Source organism: Agelaius tricolor, unplaced genomic scaffold (assembly GCF_023055355.1).
Source record: "Agelaius tricolor isolate 1412-34295 unplaced genomic scaffold, bAgeTri1.0.p SCAF_2, whole genome shotgun sequence".
In the NCBI taxonomy this organism is placed as follows: Eukaryota; Metazoa; Chordata; class Aves; order Passeriformes; family Icteridae; genus Agelaius; species Agelaius tricolor.
In genome coordinates this window covers 51,899,803-51,919,103 of record NW_027269262.1, presented here as the reverse complement: position 1 = coordinate 51,919,103, position 19,301 = coordinate 51,899,803, and the positions used below count along the sequence as shown (strand labels likewise).

The window sequence follows — 19,301 nt, the reverse complement described above, 5'->3', positions numbered from 1 at the left end:
TCCTTATATCTTAATTGATATTTTGGTGACATGCAATTATAATGCTTATGTTTCACAGTTCATGCATATGAATAAAAATATAGCCCATGAAACCATTAATCATGTAAATTCCATACCATTTTTTTAATCCCATATGTAAAGATGAATTTAGGTGTTGCCAATTGAAAAACTTCATATTGGTGTCACTGGTAGTTCATGAGTCTTTTAGGGACCAGAAATGGCAATAAAAATAAGGAAGAACTGATGTTTAAAGTTCTTTCAGGATTAAAATTACTGCATCAAACAAACTGTACAGGAAGCAGGAGTGAACAATTCCAAAAAGTTATTAAATATTTATACATTGAGAAAGGTTGGGAATACATAAATTTGGTGGGTAATTATGAAATAATTTAATTGCTTCCTACCCCGACCCGCATTATGTCCATCAATTTTACAAAAAGGCTGTTGAACAATCCACCTACTATGGCAGCAGCCCAAAGACATTACTACTACTAGTGTTGTAACTTTTCCTACCAGTGTGATCAGCTTTGCTCTCACAGCAGTCTAATAGCGTGGAAATTTCAATTTGAGTAGAATCAATTTGTATTTCCACCATGGAACCTGGGAAGGAGAATCTAACAGAAAGCCTGCTCACAGTAGTAATTCAAAGAACAGCATTTAATTACCTCAGAGAAATAGTTGTCTAGGAAGGCCATGTTCACTCCTCCTTCTCGATACTCTTTTATTGTTCCTCCGATTGACCCTTTTGCTTCTCCTGTTCCAGAAATTCCTCCAGCTGTTCCGTAGCCAGTACCAGTGCCATAGCCAACACCTGTAGTTTCTTCAACTCCAGAAGCTACTACTCCTCCTCCTCCGTATGTGTTATTATATATGTCTGAAAGCAGAAAAATTTGTTATTATATATGTCTGCTGTGCTCTGTGAAACTTTACACACAATCTGTCAGTTGTTTTTACAAATGCTATAATGACACTTCTGAGTTTCTAAAGGTATTTTAGGCCAGTCTCAGTCACAGGTATGTGCACAGGCACCAAACTTTGAAACTGCAGTAACAATTATATATGTATTAACAGACACGTAAGTGCTTGATTTTATTCTTGAGGCTAGGCAACACGAGTGCATGTGTTTTAGAAAATCAGTTACTTATTTTGTTATTGGCTGGACAGATTATTCTGTCTAGTGTATATATGTGCTGTCATGGGGTTTGTGTTAGAAAATCAGATAATGTTTATCTGTGCAAATGCATAAATGCATTATTTATGATCACATTGGCATTATTTTTTTCCCTTACACACTTAGAAAATAAAGAGTTTTGTAAATCCTAGAAAATAAGGAGCTTTCACATGTTCTAGATTTTTTAGGGGAGAACAACAATGGATCATAATAACCACCAGTTTATAATGCATAATGGAAATGGCCTTTATAATAAGTTATGAAGTAATACTTACAGGATTTTATCTTCTCCATATTTTTAATACATGATAAAAAGGAAAGAATTTTCTTAATGATCAACATATATTAAAACAATTGCACACAGTAGTTTTGACTATGGCTATGGGAAACAGGCTAAATTGCATATTTTTTTCATTTTTATGAAATGAGAAATCTGAGAACATTCTTCTATAAATAAATGGTCAGCAGAGAAACATTTCTTCCTGTCAGAAGCTCAGGAAAATGGATCTGTGCCATTCCTCTTCTGAAGTAAGGAATGGGGGAGAAGGAGAAAGTAGCGCTGCACAGCTGGGTTTATTCTCTATGATCATTGAATTCCTGGAGGAACCTTATCTCAGAAGCATACATTTATTGTGTTATGTATCAGCTTGTCTAGGTTAACACACAAATTGTCACTAACTAACTAGCTACTTCACATGCTCCCTTGTGGGAAGCCGGAAACTGGGGAGAACTGAAGATTTTACCCAAGGTATGAAAGCAAATATCCTTATTCTGGCTAAAGAATGATTTCTGCTAAAACTGGTGTCTTGAAAATGCCCTCCGTTCAGTAGCTGTACTGATAAAGAAAAAATACCTGGGATTTGAAAGCCGTGGCAGCTATTTCAAAATAAGTGTACTTTGCCGAAATTAATCTGTTCAAAAGCTCAAACCCCAGACTTTTTATTCATACTGGAAGTGCTACCAGCATGAGTTTGACTATCTGCAGATGTGAGATTGGAAGGGTTGGGTTAAACTGGGAAAACAAAGGACCGCATGAATCTGAAGGCATGAAGTGCTGAAAGACAGCTTTATGACAGCATAACATAGAAGATGTAAGGATCTGCTTACCCGAAGGTTCACCAAAATCACCTCCTGCAGCGGTTGTTGGGGCAAGAATGTGTGAGACATCCTGGAAAACAATATTTTGACTCCTTGAATGATTACCTTGAAATTCCCATATGAAGACCGAGACTTTGTGAATTATGTTAAGAAATTAGCAGTCCAAACTGTTAATGGTAGCTAGTCATTATCACCATCTCCATAACAAAACAAAACAAAACAAAGAGACTACAAGTTTTTTCCCTTGTCAACATGAACAATGATCAATGAAGATTATTTGTGTTCTTTTCTCCTAAACTTGCATGAAGAAGCTTGCTGGTTGTTATGCTTCATCTGAAGGAACAGTGGCACCAAACTTTTGTGCCAAACTAACTTACCACTGCTTAAAACACATAAACCCCATCAGTGAATGTTAATTAAGAATCACCTTTCATATCTGCCTGGCAATAGTTGACAATGCCAGACTGGTTTTAGATTACACAGTGTTACTATCACTTTCTCTAAAAAAAATGCAGCCTTTACTCATGAATTACTTCTGGTTTTAGAAACATGGGATGTACTGACCCTGTCTTCAGGCTGTGCACCTTCTATTCCCCATGGATGAATTGCCCCTTCTGTACATTCGGGTACAGGTTCAAATCCAGTTCCAACTCCACCTGCAGCGCCAGGTCCACAGCCACAACAGTCGCTCATTGACATCAAAATTGGAATCACTAACGAGGAAAGAAACAGGAAACAATGATTTAACACATCTCTTCCTCGCAGGAATAGCTGCTCTCCCCAGAGGGCAGGTGCTCATGAACTTTTGAAAATACGCCTTTCAAATGTTTCTAACCAAGCAGCCTGTAAGTCTGGCTTTCATAATCATTTGCTGCTTATGGAGATACCTGTATTTGTAAATTCAGAATAATTTGTACCTTTAGTTATAGCACAGCAGCATAGGGGTGGGGCTGTTACTCTAAATTTATGCTTATACACCTGGGAACAGACTTTGATCTGTCTCAGCTGAACCAATATAAGTTGCATACATATTAAAATTAAACAAACAAAACCAGTGTTGCTATGTATAGCATTCAGTGCTATTCTTTCCAGATATATGAGCATACATTTTTCTCTTCAAGTATAATAATTGAAAAGAAATACACATTAGTGATAATAGACATATGAGAATCAGTGGAGAGTCCACCTGACTACAGAGATCATTGGCTAAGGCTCCAGCTGTACACTACATATACATAATGCTTGATTTGAAAAAGCAGTAGGGGCAATCCCCAAGCCCTAGTTTCACCAAATGTTTACATAGAGTGAGTCAGGTTTCCCAGAGTGCTGTTTTATGCTTAGTTGTTTAAAAAACTCAGTGCTGGAAATTGCAGAATGCTTGTAATGGCGAGCATCAAAAACACTGCTTATTTTAGAAAGGCAATGCAGTATTAATTCATAGAATCATAGAATGGGTTGGGTTGGAAGAGATCTTAAATACCATTTAGTTCCAATCCCTCTGCCATGGGCAGGGACACTTTCCACTTACCACGTTGCTCAAAGACTTGTCCAGCCCAGCCTTGAACCAGAGATGGTGCATCCACAACTGCTCTGGGCAACACGTGCCTCTGTTTCATCACTCTCACAGCTAAGAATTGCTTCCTAAACCTACTGTCTTTCAGTTTAAATCCATTGCTCCTTGTCCTGTCACAACATGCCTTTTTAAAAAGTCCCTCTCCAGCTTTTTTGCAGGACTCCTTTAGGAACTGGAAGGCTGCCCTAAGGTTTCCTTTGGAGACTTCTCCAGGCTGAGCAGTTCCAACTCTCTCAGCTCGTCTTCATGGGAGAGTTGCTCCAGCCCTCTGATTACTTGAACATCAAAGTGAAATGAAAAGGGGAGAGGACTACACTGTGTACAAAGTGCTGCCTCATACAGCATGACTAAGGATGTATTTACTCCAGACTATGAGGGGAAATTTACAAAGGCAGAAAGACAGTCTGTCCTGTAACTTAAACCATCTGGGGACTACAAATTGCACAGCCTTTTGAAGCTTCAAAATTTTGTATTTGTTGATTCCTAATAAACAAAGATCAAAACCCAAGCCAAACCCCCTCCTCAAAAAATCAGGGGGAAAAAAAATCAATTTCCTCAGGTTTGGTAGTCAGTATTTCTGCAGTGGAAAATTTTAGATGTTGATTACTTGATGCCCAGGGCATGATCACCTATGATTGTGGTAGTCTGAGAAATAATTGCTTGTATAAATTCTAACTTGAGTCCACGAAACTCATAATTCTTCATGAACATACTAGGACAAATGAATTAACATCCTGTTTTGATCCTGTTATCAAAAATGCTACTGGTTTTTTATTAGATGTAATGTTTGGAAGGAGTAGCCAAAAGTTTCAAAATCTATGACTTATTGTTCTGCTACTGAAATCTGGCTTTGAGTTCAAAGGAATCTTGTTCTTTAGATCCTTTCATACCAAACTCGGAGCTGATACTTACCCATTTCTTCTAGTAATGTAATGGAAGTAGAAATTGCAAAATGTAAGTGACAGGACAGCTCTGTCTAAAAATTGTAATAAGAAGTCTTGGAAAGAAAATGCTTAATTTTAAATGAAAAATCTATGTATAACATAAAACTTATGGAAATCCTTTTCATTTAAAAGACAACTTTTTTCTCTATCAAATGGCCAATAGCAGCCAGTGGATTAACAACCAACTGAAAAAGTAACCTTATTTTAGAAGACTTGAAAAATGCATTTTTTACATTATTTAGAAAAATAATAAAAACAGTTTTCTTAATTTTATACTTACAAACAAATATTAATCCGCCGAGGAACATCAGGCCAATGGCAGCACCACTAAGTGTGGTATTTGAGTCTAATTGCCTGCCATAATTTTCATTTCCAGCGTAACCGTCATCAGTGGAGGCAGTATATCCTTCCTCACCTCCACCGTAGCCATCAGTATAACCCTGCCAATCTGTGTGGTCCACATAATCTCCTCCAGTTCCATAATCACCACCACCTTGCTGTCCTCCGTCTTCCCGGCCTCCTCCACCAGTGCCGCCGCCACCACCGCCAGTAGTGCCGCCGCCACCACCACCACCACCGGTGCCACCACCAGCGCCACCACCACCACCGATGATAATTATTCTTGTGGCCCCACTGGTGCAGTAGTTCCGGCTATCACACTGGCAGGCTTGCACAGGAATTATGTGTGGTCGAGCACAGCGCCGGCCTTGGCTGTCCCTTACAACGATGTAGATCCTATAAAGGTAAAAGTCTATGTTCTGGCCCACTAGTTCCGCGGAGGAATCTTGGAGAGAAAAAAAAAGAAAAAAAAAAAAGAGAAAAATATTTGGATGAAGGTATTGACTATAAGTGTTGTACAAATCTATACTAGTGTATTACATTCATAGAACAGAATGAAACAAAGTGTTCCCTTTCTAAGCACCTCAATTACTTATGCATCTACAGTATTTACTCAAAGCTGAAACATAAAGTACTCATCTATGCTTGTTTTTTTCCTTGCAAAACCTGAGCCAAATCAGTCTAGTTATCACTTATAAACTTGAGCAATACAAAAGGGGAAAATGAAGTCTTTTATTTCTACTGCTGAATTTCCTGTATTTTATTTGCACAATGGTAAAGGTAAATGTTGAAAGTTTTATGCATTTTTTATTCCTCTCTCAAGGAACTCATCCATGTTTTTCAGAAGGTTTAAAATATTTAAGATTACATATTTGCAGCTGTTTAGGACAGGTAGGAGACTGAAGAATACATGCAATTGTGATACTAGCCATATAATGTAGTCTTCTGTGTAAACAGTAAGTTATGCAAATTCTGTCATTTAGTTATGCATGGGATTTGATTAATTCATTATTTTGTTATGTTGTATTGAAGGAAACTGGCAAAGCTTCACTGGGCACTGACTAAAACAATTTTCTTTAAAATACAAGTAGGTGTGACTGGTACAATAAATTTTAAAAGTTGTAATCTTAATTTGCCATTTTCATATGCCTGTCATAAAAGTAAATATCTGCTAACTATAAACTTTATACTTTAATAAACAAATTTGAGATTTGATATATGCTTAGGATTTTTTAGATAACACAGAAATAAAAAAGTGTCAAATTACTCCTTTTGATTTATTTCATTATGTTTAGACCCATAAAGGCTCTTGTCATATCTATACTCAAAGTACAGTTTTGCTAGTAAATTTTCAGTTTTCTTTAAAATATAATACATGTAATATTTCTGATTTAAATATTCTAATATATATGTATTTGCATGCATATATTCAAATTTGGAGTAACTTCTTAGATTTGTATTTAACTGTGATTTGAATAGATTCTAATAAGTGTTTTGTTTGTTAATAAAGTAACATCCCAATCAGTTATTTTAGATAAGAGCTTATTGCTATCATTTATTCTGTTATAAAATGCAGGTTAATTTACCATTTATTCGTCTGATAATCCATGTAGTCTGAGGTTCACCATGTATGCTGAATGTGAAGGGGGTAGCATAGACAACACCATCCCTAGGCTTTGCTGAGATAACCACTGATGGGGAATGCATACATACTTTCCTCACTTCAGTATTAATAGCTGGGCAATTGGCATTGATGCCATCCAGTGAAAGCACAACGGTGCCAGTAGCAGTATATCGAGGAACCCCTGTAAAAAGAAGGTATTTGTGGTCAGGAGGGAATACTGATACTATAAACAATGCAGTTAGGGTTGGAAAACTAGAAACAGCAAAAAACATTTAGAGAAATCTGGAACACAAAGAGTTTATTTTGGAAAAATTAATCTCTTTTCTTACCTCTGGTGATAGCCAGAACCTCTGCTTGGTACTGCCCATTGACTAGATAGACAGATTCCCGGCTAATAACTTTGTTCAGTGTGATTTCACCAGTGTTTTGATTGATTCTGAACCAGGCAGCTGGATCACGTCCTATACTATATCTGTGTTTGGTGAAGTAAAAATACTCAGCGTTATGTTATGAATATACATATTACATATTTATTTTGCGGACAAAATTTGGCACTTTTCTTTTGGCATTTTTCTTTCGGCTATGCTAGATCCTATTGCATTTCACCCAGTTCAAGCAAAATCCATGTAGACTCCAAAAAAATGTAGACCAGAAAAGTAATTAGGAATAAAGCTAATGCATAGAAACCCATTTTATTTTGAAAGTGGCATCATAGTCCAAAAGTAAAACTTTTCTGGATCCTGTAAACCTTTACTAGAATCCTTGTTGATTGCAATGGTTAAATCCACAGTTCTTCCTATTACATTCTAAAGTTGTATTTGCTGACACATTTCTGTGTCTTAGGAATTTTTTTCAACTATTTGTAAATAGGCTGTATTTATTTCTACATGCACTGAAAAGTAAATTATAGTCTCAGTTATTATTGTTAATTTCAAGAGAAACAGGTGTAAATTTTTTTTTACTAGAGAATGAGCTAGTAGGGGCTTATTCTACTCTGATTGGAAAATATTGACTGTTATTGGGATTTTCTGCCTGCTTTGTTGAGATGCTAACAAATTCCCTCCTTGTAGCAAGTGTTTCAAGAAAAAGCATTCTTAGGCTGAGAAAAAAAAAAAACAACAAACCCTCTTCTAGTCTATTTAAGTTACAGCCTGTTAGAAAAGTGATCTTTTCTTTGTCTTGTGCATAAGGCTAAGAAAAGTAGTCAGGAAAGAAAAGGACAAAATGGGCTATATACTATTCCATAATAACATAGAATGTATGATACTATATAGTACTATTCTATTGCCATTTTTCTATTGCTAATCAATAATCATTGTTTTTTAAAGCATCCTTTAAAATACGTATTCCTCCTCCCATTGAAATCTCAAAATAATTATTCTATCCAGGAAGTTAAGCGGAGCAGAGCTTACACAACATTTGATGCAATGGTTCTAGTGTCCTCATCCATAGCTGTGTATGTTCCTACAACATAATTCACTCTTGCGCCTTCTGGCAGGGAAAACACAACTGAAGATGGATGAAATCTTGGTGGTTCAATCAAATTTTTTACTTCTACTGTGAGGGGTGTCCCAAATATCTGGTACTCATGTGCAACAGAGTGGTGGAATGCAGCTACATTCCTGACGCCGATCATCAGTGAATGAGTTCGCATATGTTCAAAATCCAGCTCCTAAAAGGTAAACCACAGAGAACTAGATAATACATAAAAGCTCCTTTAATATTTTAAAAATATTTTTTATTTTTAATGGTTGATTGACAGTGTTTTTACTGCCTGTTTATTTCTACTAACAATTAATTAAAATTTTAAGTCAAGAGCTGAATCACAATATTTATCCATACCTTAATTACTCTGAGGATTCCTTGATTTGTAGCTCGATCTGTAACAATTTCAAAACAGTTATCTTCATTACCGGATATAAAGAAAAACTCTGCTAACCAATTGTCTGTAAACTCTTCATCAGCATCCAGAGCTTGTATTCGTAGCAGTTCTGAACTGAGTGAATTTTCTGAAATACTTGCTGAAAACTGAAATGACAGACAAATACCTATTAGCAAACATATATATGTTTGGAAAACAGGAAACCACAGCTGTTTGCAGAGATTCTTTTGAAGGATGTTCTGAGCAAAGAATAAATTTTTTAAATAAAAACAATATGTTCTGGGAAAATTGTGATTATGATTACAGATTTGAAAATCTCCAAGTGTCACCTCCAAGGTTTGCAGAGGCATCTTAGAAGAAAAGGATTTGTGCTTTCTATAAGAAATGGTCTTCCAAGGACTGGGTTATTCTACATAATCTCATATTGCAGGGATCTGGGCACCTGTATGATTTCTCTGAATACAAAGAAGTCAGTCCTAACAGTGTCAGGATTTACATCTCTGGATGCAAAAATGATCTGTGTGTATGTTACCAGAATTGTTGCACAAGCGGCAGATTGTATTTTGAGCACTCTTCAAGGGAACAACTCTGTCAATCCCATGGAGCATGTAAATGTGAAAGTTCTCTAGGGGTTAGTAAGGGCTCTGTTACCAATGGGGCTTTTAAATGGGGTTTTAAATCAGTATTGCTGCCTTTGTTATTGGAAACTTACAGAGCTTTGAGCAAGAGTTGGAAAGTTGTCATTGACATCAATAACTTTCACATTACAGCTACAAAGCGATGATATTCCATCTGCAGCCCCGTCCCGGTCTGATGCCTTCACAACCAGAGTGTAGCTACTATGTTGCTGTCACAAAAAGAGAAATGAGTATGTTAGAAGACCATCTGTGCATCTTATAAATAACTCATGCTTGCTACTATTTCCTAATACAGGAATTCTACTTAGACATTTTATTGCGACACATCAAAACCATGCATTTCTCCACTAATATTTAAAAAAACCACAACCTTTCTCTCTCTTCTATATTTTTCTCGCTCTCATAGCACATAGTCACTACAGCATAATTTTATTTAGCTTTGGAAGGGGAAATGTTACCTCTCTGTCAAGATAATTTGCAAGATGGAGTTCTCCTGTGTATTTATTCATAATGAACATGGGTGGACCAGAAGGTTCCTGACTCTCTATTTTGAAGGCAATTTTAGAATTCAAGTGGTTAGGTTCATCTGCATCTGTTGCAATGATTTTCATCACCAGTGTGTCTAAAAATAAATTTAAAAATAATAGTAATTAAAAAAACCCTACAAAACAAGCACACAAGCAAACAAAAAAAATCAAACAAACCAAAAAAACCCCCAAAATCTCTTGAGTTCTTGCAAACAACTCGTGAAGACAATGCTAAAACAGTGTATGAAAATGATAGAAGGCTATCTATTCCTTGACATTTACAGAGAAAACCAAAACTTTAGTTTTGTAGTACTGATTCTGACAATGTTAATAACTTCAAATGAATTAAAAATCCATGTCAGAAAGAATAATGCAGACTTTCACTGAACTTCTTTAAAGAAGTTAAATTCCCTATCACCATAGGGAATATGCAAATACAGTAAGTACTGAGCTTGTAGAGATTGCTATAAGAAATCACAGCTTTAAATGAGAATTTCTAGAAAGAAGAAAATTAGTGTTAGGCACCATTGCCTCAGTGCTATTTGCATGTCTAATGTTGATTGCTGCATTTTTGGTAAAAAGAACTATTTTAATGGTTTAAGTACAGAATTATTTAGTAATATTCTGCTGCAATTGCAAATACACAGGCTACAAGTACAAATATTTGAAAGAGAAAAATGGGGAAAAATGTATTTTACATACCCTCCAAGGAAATCAGTGTAATGATATTTTTATTCTAATGAGAAGGAATGAAATTATTTCTTTTACATTTTCACATCTGAAAGAATTTGCATGATGGTATGCTGGAACATTCAGCACTCGTGTGTGGGAGGAAAGGGAGAAGGAAGCATTGCTGTTTAATTTATAGCAATTAGCCCAGGCCCTGGCTCAAATAGCACTTGGAGAAGCATTTGCTGCTCCCTCCTCGGCAGTGGCCCCGACCATTTTATGTCATTGCCTAAGAAAAGCCGAAAGAGCTCCCCGGGTTTATATTAACTGTATTCTGTGAGCTTCACTAGCAGTACTGAAGAAAGCATAGCACAGGTACTCACTGTCCATGCTGCTCTCTTCAACAGATCCCGTAAATACAGTTTGTGCAAATACAGGAGGGTTATCATTTATATCCAGGACTCTGACTCGAAGTTCAAGAGGTGGTTCCAAATCTATACCGGTCACTGAGTGTTTAGCAAAGCAACGTATCTAAATAAAGAGATTTACTTGTTTTAAAACCAAAAGTTTTGTAAGCAAAGTAGCAATCTGAAAAAAACCAATTGGTTGTCTGCCCCATCCCGGATCCATCATTATAAAGGTGAAGAAAAAGGGGAGTACTTACAACAAATACTGGTGTTATTTCCCTATCCACTATTGATGTTATATTAATTTCTCCTGTTCTTGGGTTAACAACAAATATTCCATAGGGTGCACGATCAATTCCAACTCCAGAGATGCTGTATGTGATTGGATTGTCTTCTTCACAGTCAGACCGGATCTACAGTTACAGATAATAATAATAATTTATGCCAGTTTACTGAGGACACCTACAGGGTTTTTTCTTCTATTCCTACTTCCTGTAAAAAATTCTATATAACTTCAGTTTCTCAACCACTTACTACAAGGTTCAGTTGACAGAATCAATGGAAGGCTCCTCTACAAAATGTCAACCTAGACATCTGTGAACCCTTAAGGGCTGGATGGGCCTTTTATTTCTCCTATGCCTGTCAGGGAAATGAAGAGATATTCCAAGGGTATCACACTGTGGCTGGAACTCAGTAAGGGCATGATCACAGTGAGAGAATAGGAAAATATTTCTTTTTCTCTGTTTCCCACAGGTCATGTACAATCTTTGAATTTCTGCTCAGGGGTTTCCCAGGTAGAGAGAGAGAGAGAGAGAGAGAGAGAGAAGAAAAATGTCACTGGTTGGAGCTGCCTGGGAAGTAGACTCATGGCAATGTTCTAGGAAGCCTCTGGTTACTCCTCAACAGCCACGTGGATTCACCTTATGAGACTGTCTCAGTAGAGCTGGGAATGTTGCATGATCTTTCTTTTATTCTGCATTCCTTTCTCTTACTACTCTAAGCATATGTATTTTTAAATCTCTCTGCTTTTATCAGCCTGTCTTTGGCAAAACTTCCTTGTCAGTGAATACTTGTGTTTTTCTTTCTACTTACTCTGGCAATTGGATTCCTCTTGGAATTGTCTTCTCCTTCTCTACAAGCTGCAGCAAATTTGATCCATTCACGTTTTTGTCTTCTAAAGGTTTTCCATCTTGCCATTCCATTTTCATCCCATTCTTTTACCTTTAACAGAGAGTTCCAGTATCATGTGACCTCAGTCCATTTAAAATAAATATAGACAATTATAATTTCCAACAATAAGAAGGAAAGAGATTTTTGTAGACCATGTGCTTTTTTACATGTCTGTGAGTCCCAAACTCTATGACCGTACATGTTTATTTTAAAATTACTCATTTGTATGAGATACTCATTTAGATTTAAGTGAATTTCTCTTGAGAGGGTTAGCAGGTTATTACCTGCAGCTGTTTAATATTTAAATATGTTTTCAATCTTCAGGTTCAGAAGTGTCTTAGTTGAGTATTTTCCACGTGATTTTTTCATTTGTTACATTTTGTTTAATCAGAACAATAGTTTCTAAATAAATAAATATTACCTCCACATGAAATCCTGTGCTGAAATCCAAGAGTACCTGCAAGAACAATAAAAAAATTGGCATGTAAAACTGCAAGGCAAAATGCAGCAAGCAAAACCCATCTGTAAGACGTTGCTATACTGCAGGCCTATTGCAATAGCTTACTTAGCTGCAAGATTTCCATAAATGAGTTTGTGAAATTCAAATTTTTTCTATATCCAGCACATAAATTCCTTGAGAGTTAAAACCTTCAAAATCCATTCTGTCTTTCAAGACAGAACTTGAATGGATATACCAGAGCAATTTTCAAACTATACCTTCATCAAAATAAAGCTTTCACACAGATTTTTAACACTTCAGCTGAAGAGAGAAGTATTTGTAAGAGTTTTTATCAAACACCGTAGGAAACCAGGAAAGTATTTATCATAAATAATTTAATCTTTTTTTCATTTTTTTCCAATTTGGAAAGTTGACAATAACCCTGGAGTACTTAATTATGTAATTTAACCAGAAAGAATGAGAATGGGTTTTTTGGAACTCCCCAGTGAGATTGAAGAGATTCAATGTAAGATGGAAACCCACCTGAAGTTTTCAGGCAAATTTCCCTGGAGTGCAGTTGATTTTGATTTAAGACTCAACTATGTAACTAATCTTGAGTAAATAAAGGTAGCAGGATCAGATGCAGTATGTAATTACTTTAAAACTAAAATTCAAATGAGAGTAGCCTCAATTTCTTGATTAGCACAATTTAAAAGACAGCACAATTTAATTAACTTTATTCCTAAATAGGATGTGAAAATGAAGTTCACTTTCTTCAGAGCATTTCTTTCAGGTTTAGGATCTGCTTTGGCTCTCCTCAGACAATAAAGGGTGAAGAATGTGGGATTTTCAGAACTGGATTCTTGTTTCATTCATCATTGGAAGATACAAAATATCCAGGTGACTCAAAAATTATTGCAGTGTTTCTCTTTTCTCAACAAATGTTAACAGCTGCAGTTATGAGTATTTCACTTCCTTATAATTTCCCATAGCTTTTTTGTTTGTTTTGGTTTCTTTGTTTTTTGTCTGATATGTTATATCGGTGGGGTTTTATGTCAGCTATATTTGGATAAAATCTGGCGTCTTTTATCCTTACATCATAGGACTTTCCTCACTTCAAATTTATTGCATTGTACTGGCAAGACTGGAACATGGACACAAAATTTTTTCCACTTACTTCATGTTAAGACAGCTTCTTACATGCAACAGATTAATGAACAGCAGCTTCACCCTCCTTCCTCTTTCTCTTCCCCATTTACCTTTATGCTGCAAGAATTTACCATCTGTCATTTACAAAAAAGTGTTTTCCTATGATCTGGTTTTACCCAAAACATCCCTTGAGACCTTGGCCTATAATGGATGCCTTAATCCGCTTCTCAATGGAGGAGTTTAGACTGGATCTGCCCAATTGATGTGCTTATGTTCCTTGAAGTTTTTTTGACTATTCACAGAGTAAGGATTTTTTTCCTTGTTTGAGCCAGCTACTGACATAAATGGTAAAGAAAAGTACTCTGCAGGAGAATCACTACAATATGTTCATGTTGTGCTAAAAGTACCAATACATCATTTAACTTTTGTTGGGTTTATGACTGTTTAAATTTTCAGCTTCAGCATAGGGTTCAAATTCACGTGCAGCCATTCTGTTCCTCATGTCAGAGAAGGGACAATATAAGACTCCCTGTGAATGGCAGGGTTTGTTTGCCCCAGTGGGAGCTCAGTCCTCTTTTTTTATAATCCCCTTTGGAGCCCAGGGGAACATGGAAGAGTCAAAGGGGAAGACTACACCCTCACGAGAGAACCTGAGTGATGAGGTCCACCAGAAATAACACTAATTGAACGTCTCTTATCAGTCTATCCCACCTCATTTGGTGAGCACAATGAAATCCTCTCCACCCTTAGGCTGAAATCCCTTCTGGCATGCAAACAATTGTCTTGACCCGGCAAACCATGGGTATGCACCTCCCAGTGCAATGTTAGTGAATCTTGTCTGCTGTCTGCATCATGTGGCCTATCCTGTTACTTAACAGTGAGACTAATGCCTGACACCCAGCCACATCACTCTCATATTCTGAAAAACTATTCTGAGTTTTTCTGAAATAAGAATTATACCTGTAAAGAATTCTATTACTTAAAGACATGAGCATTCATAAATCTCTTGATTCCAGCCTATAGGGAGTTCTGTTTTCAAGCAGTGAAAAATATATATTTCACATTGGAGTCTTATCCTTTGTTTTTGAGCACCAGTAATGGGAGCATCAGGAATTTGTCAGTTGGTGATGCTGCGGATTATGAATTTAGGCCCTGTATTTTCACAGTTGTGCAGTGATAGTGAAGGAAAACCCCATTTTGCTACTTGTTGGTAATGGAAGATCTTGAATTCGGAATCCTTAGTACAGTTCATGTTATTATTGAAAAGGCTGATCTGATGAACTCCGATGGTGGCTCTGTTTGGTATGTCTCTCAGTTATAGCTGTGGTACAGGAAGGAGGACAGGCAGACCTCAGACATAAATGTCTAGTTCACCAGATAAATCTGAACAATTTTGAAATTACATTTATCCTACTGGATTCAGGGATAGAGACTCCTCCCCCTCCCCAACTAATGTCTTCTGGTTCTCCACTGTCACCAGCAGTTAGAAGTCTGTCCCTAACCCAGTTAGTTGTCTATTTCTAATATTTATCTGAGATGCAAACCTTTTCTTTTTCTAGTGCTATTTCCAGCAGATAAGTTCTGTCTCCTAGCAGCTAACCCTGCAAATTTTTAGGTAGTTAAAAAATCCATTCTAAACCCATATCGAAGTACAGTACTTTCCAAAGACACAGGGATAAACAATAATTAAAGCAATAGGAGCCACTGGAATGTGTGGGATGCATCCTGAGGACCTTGGGGTAGGCAAGCTGGTGAGAATGATGCCAAGATTTGCTGTCCTGTTAGTCTCTGAGAGACTGTGAAAAAAAGGAAGCTGCAGAGAATCTAGATGCTGGTTGCACAAGCTGTTTCTGTTATGGGTTGGGAGATGGGCAGGCAGGAAACAGGTCATCTTGGTTTCTGTCATTTGCACAGTGTTCTGTCTGAAAGCTTGTCTTTTATTGTAATGATACCTGGACACTGTGTCCAAAATGACACCTTAGAGTCACACTGGAGTTAATCTGGATTTATTCTGATGTAACTGGGGACAGAATTAGGCCCATAGGATGTCTTCTGTTCTTTGCACCCTCAAAGCAATTTACAAACAAGAATTAACTAATCATTAATTGAGTACCAAGCAATATCATACGTAATTACAGAATCCTCCCTTCTCCACCTACTCAAATCTAAATGACTGAACATGCCTTTAACATCTTCCCAGCATTATTCATATGGGATCTGCTTCTCTCTCTTTGAAGTCAACAGTGGCATTGTTGTTGGCCTGGATGGGAGGAGTGCTGAGAACTCACACGTATTGTGTTAGTCATCAGGCTGCCGTGGTAGCTCTGGCACTGTCAGCGTTTTGGGACTTTTACACCTTTCTTACTCATCCAAAGCCCTGACTAGAAAAGGATTGCAATAATGAGCCCTTCCCCTTTATTCATTCTGCATCTCTTTAAAAAATGATACATCAGTGCATATGAAATAATGAAAAGCAGAGTTCAAATATAAGACAAACCCTGATATTTTAAAAAGATGCCATTTTATCACTTTTTAAACATTGCAACATGATTTTCTTTTACTATACTTCACTTTTTCATATGTCACTTATGAATGTACTTCATCCAATTTAAAGGGAAAGATTTTCTGGATTATTTTCCTGGCATTTTGTTTTCTAATTCAGAGGAGGTCAGGTGTTTCCTAGGTTAGCAATACTTTGAGTTGCACCCAGGATGGATAATCCATTACTCTTTCAAGAGTTGTGACAGGAATAATTCAGGAATTATGACAATGCTCATGTTAAGCTGAAGAATTTACTTCTAAGTTTTATTTATTTTAAAATAAGTTTACTCAAAGAACTGACAACTTTAGGAAAGTTTCCACTGAGATTATTTCTGTTCTGCTATTGTATCTTCTATTGTATGCAGATACAATACATTTCCATAGAGCAAATGAGCTTAACCATTAGAAAAATGAACAGAAAAGTAATTTCAATATAGGGTGTACGCCATTATCATTAAAATTTGAGTTTTTCAAATTAGCCATGCTAAGTGCCCTCAATAAATCTCCTCAATAAAACCTGAATTCTGATATGACTTAGAGCGTTCTGGCTGCAAATGCATGTTTGCTTAATGGCCATTTTACTTAGGAATGTAAAACTGCAGGCTTAAGTACCTAATCTTAGGAGATAGTTCCTGGATGTGGAATTGCTTTAGTTTATATTTCTACAACAGAATTATTTGGCAGAAGAACTTGCAGGTTCCTGATTCAATTCTGGCAGATGTTTCACATGAATATACAAAAAGAGGATGTAGCTCCTGACAATTTTTACGTTATTTTTACGCAATCAAGTTATGAGTAGCATGTGTAACCATAGCCTTATGATTGAGGGGGGAAAAATAAGCCTAGATAACATATGGGAAAATGTATCCAGACAAAAGTGCATAAGAGATGTGGTGAATTTAAAATTATTGGCTGTCACATGATAGCTGGCAGGAGAAGAGTCATACCTGATCAAACAGGTTATTTCCATAAAACGTGTCTGTGCTAGTATCACAAACAGAACTCCCTTACTCATGAGAATAATGTCTTTGAAGTCACATGAGCAAAGGTTGCAGAATCAGTCCCACCAATGGTGAAATCCATAGAGAAAATTATTTTTTTCGGGGCTGGTAAGTTTCCTTTTTTTTTTTTTGAAAATGCAGAAGTATACTAAAATATGTATAACTCCATGTTAATTTTAGTTGATGCAACTTATTAACAATATACTAACCAGACACACTATTCAGACAAGTGATTTTCATGAAAGATTAGTTAAGCCAAAAGCCAAAACTTTTTCTCAGAATACACTAAAACTTGATACGTAAATGTATAATTTGATCTCGAGAGTTTGTCTGCCACCTTTCTTTAAAGAGTTGGGAGATGCTATTAAGTCGTACAGGCCATCATGAACATTGCTGGGCAGAAGAACACATAACAACAACAAGGGTTTCCTCTGGGTAGTAAAAGTTCAAATATTTGATAGTCATCAAAACACAATGGCATTTTCCAGAATTGCTCCTTTTTTCTGACCCAGCACCTACCCTCCATCATTTGCAATTGTAACAACAATATAATGATAGAATGAAAATGGCTCCAGAGTTGCTGGGAGAAGTAAAGCAGCAAAATGCCTTTGAATGGACAGGTCTTAGACATAAAACAGTCAAGCATTTTGAACTTCAACACACTGGGAGTGTGCATCACCAGGTAACTGAGTGAAATGAATAGTTACTTGTGCTTCATGAAAATCCAGAAGTGTTAGTGTGATGTGCAGCAGGCCAGTGTCAGACACCTCTCTGCTGCCTTGAACAAGTTGAAACTCATCCGAACCATAACTTGCTTTTGCCAAGTTTTGCCCTTGTTTGCTTGGCAGCTGCTCTGTGTTAATTAGTTCTACTTTACTGACTGCAGAGCTGTCACCTAAAATTAATCGATTGTATTTTCATAATAGTTTTAGGATTTCTTAAACTATAACACAAACTTTTTCTCAGACTACAGCATTTCTAGAGAATTCAATAATGAGAAGCTAACAAACATTTACACATACTAATACACTGTGTACAATATAAAATTTCATGAAAACCACAGGACATAACTATAGCAGAAATCCTGCTCTTCTCAATCTTCAGGGCCTTAAACCTCTACCGAATTTCAAGAGGTCATCACAGATGAGCAAAATGAATCCACGCAAAAATCAGATTGCAGGAGCAATAGGGCACCCATAGCCCTTTTAAGTCCCTTCTGGGTAATTTCCATGCCTTAATGAACACATTGAACAGCTATGCCACTTGACCATAGCCACAACTTTCCTTTTACAGTGAGAAAAACAAACCCAAAGAGCAACACTTTCATCATGCACTCACTTGCTCAGCACATGGCGGCTCAGACGCTAAGGCACAACAACACAGGAATCCTTTGCAATGTGAAATAATAGGCCAAGTCTTGATTTTTACTTGACTGAGATTACTAAATTTTGTCATTTTTTCTCTCTTGAAAATAGCTGTAGGATTTGGTCAGCTCTGAAATGATCTTGCTAATTGTTTTAGAAAAACGGCATTTTAAATTTTTAGAAAATGTATTTCCTCAACTGATAAAAAAGTAAGGACATAGAACCGGATTATATCCAACCATTAAAATGTTTATAATTATAGCATTTTATTAATAACTGTGACCTTTAAATAGCAGCCACATTTGCCTGAAAAATCATGCAGTAAACATAGAAAGTCACATCTTGAACATCAACAGATTGCCAAAAGTCTAAAAAGAAACATTTTTCAGTATTTAATGAAAAGCTTATTTGATTTTATAGAACATTCAGAAGTGCTGTTTAAAATGAGCAGAGCTTTGGTTTTTATGGTAAATTTCACAAGATATTTTTGGGGAATAGTTTACAATGTAAAATGTAATGGTCTGCTGAGGAAGATGAAACTGGCGTAGTCACAGCATTTACAAATATTGTTTTAAAATCCGACTTACCAACAAAAGGAACAGAAAAGCAGCCGTTCGGTGAGGGAGCCAATCCATGGCATCTGACTTCTCAGAAACAAGTCCAACTGAGTTATGGTTACAAGCCTGTTCCTGTTCCCCTCCCCCCCCAGCTCTGGTGACTATTTAAAAAGACACTCTGTACATGTCCTTATACTCAGCCCTTCAA

At 36.7% G+C, this 19,301-nt stretch overlaps 1 protein-coding gene and 1 long non-coding RNA gene across 3 annotated transcripts in view; one reads left to right on the top strand and one right to left on the bottom strand.

Moving 5' to 3' along the window:
• Window positions 1-8,405, top strand: part of LOC139585776 (uncharacterized) — a 21,487-nt gene extending 13,082 nt beyond the window's left edge. The window contains exons 2-3 of one of the 2 annotated variants that reach the window (XR_011677296.1): window positions 764-854; window positions 8,248-8,405. This is a non-coding gene — a long non-coding RNA (uncharacterized lncRNA). Of the gene's footprint in view, window positions 1-763; window positions 855-5,162; window positions 5,299-8,247 lie in introns of those variants that run through there. The other variant, XR_011677295.1, reaches the window with a different exon arrangement.
• LOC139585763 (desmoglein-4-like) overlaps window positions 1-19,301 on the bottom strand; it is a 25,013-nt gene extending 5,712 nt beyond the window's left edge. Inside the window, exons 1-15 of the mRNA XM_071418698.1 lie at window positions 19,124-19,301; window positions 12,464-12,499; window positions 11,965-12,093; window positions 11,130-11,285; window positions 10,849-10,996; window positions 9,728-9,891; window positions 9,344-9,478; window positions 8,592-8,777; window positions 8,162-8,421; window positions 7,079-7,221; window positions 6,712-6,930; window positions 5,067-5,570; window positions 2,834-2,982; window positions 2,279-2,339; window positions 666-874 (exon numbers count right to left, since the gene is read on the bottom strand). Of these exons, the coding sequence (XP_071274799.1) occupies window positions 666-874; window positions 2,279-2,339; window positions 2,834-2,982; window positions 5,067-5,570; window positions 6,712-6,930; window positions 7,079-7,221; window positions 8,162-8,421; window positions 8,592-8,777; window positions 9,344-9,478; window positions 9,728-9,891; window positions 10,849-10,996; window positions 11,130-11,285; window positions 11,965-12,093; window positions 12,464-12,499; window positions 19,124-19,171 (2,547 nt within the window). The 5' untranslated portion in view covers window positions 19,172-19,301. The remainder of the gene's footprint in view (window positions 1-665; window positions 875-2,278; window positions 2,340-2,833; window positions 2,983-5,066; window positions 5,571-6,711; window positions 6,931-7,078; window positions 7,222-8,161; window positions 8,422-8,591; window positions 8,778-9,343; window positions 9,479-9,727; window positions 9,892-10,848; window positions 10,997-11,129; window positions 11,286-11,964; window positions 12,094-12,463; window positions 12,500-19,123) is intronic.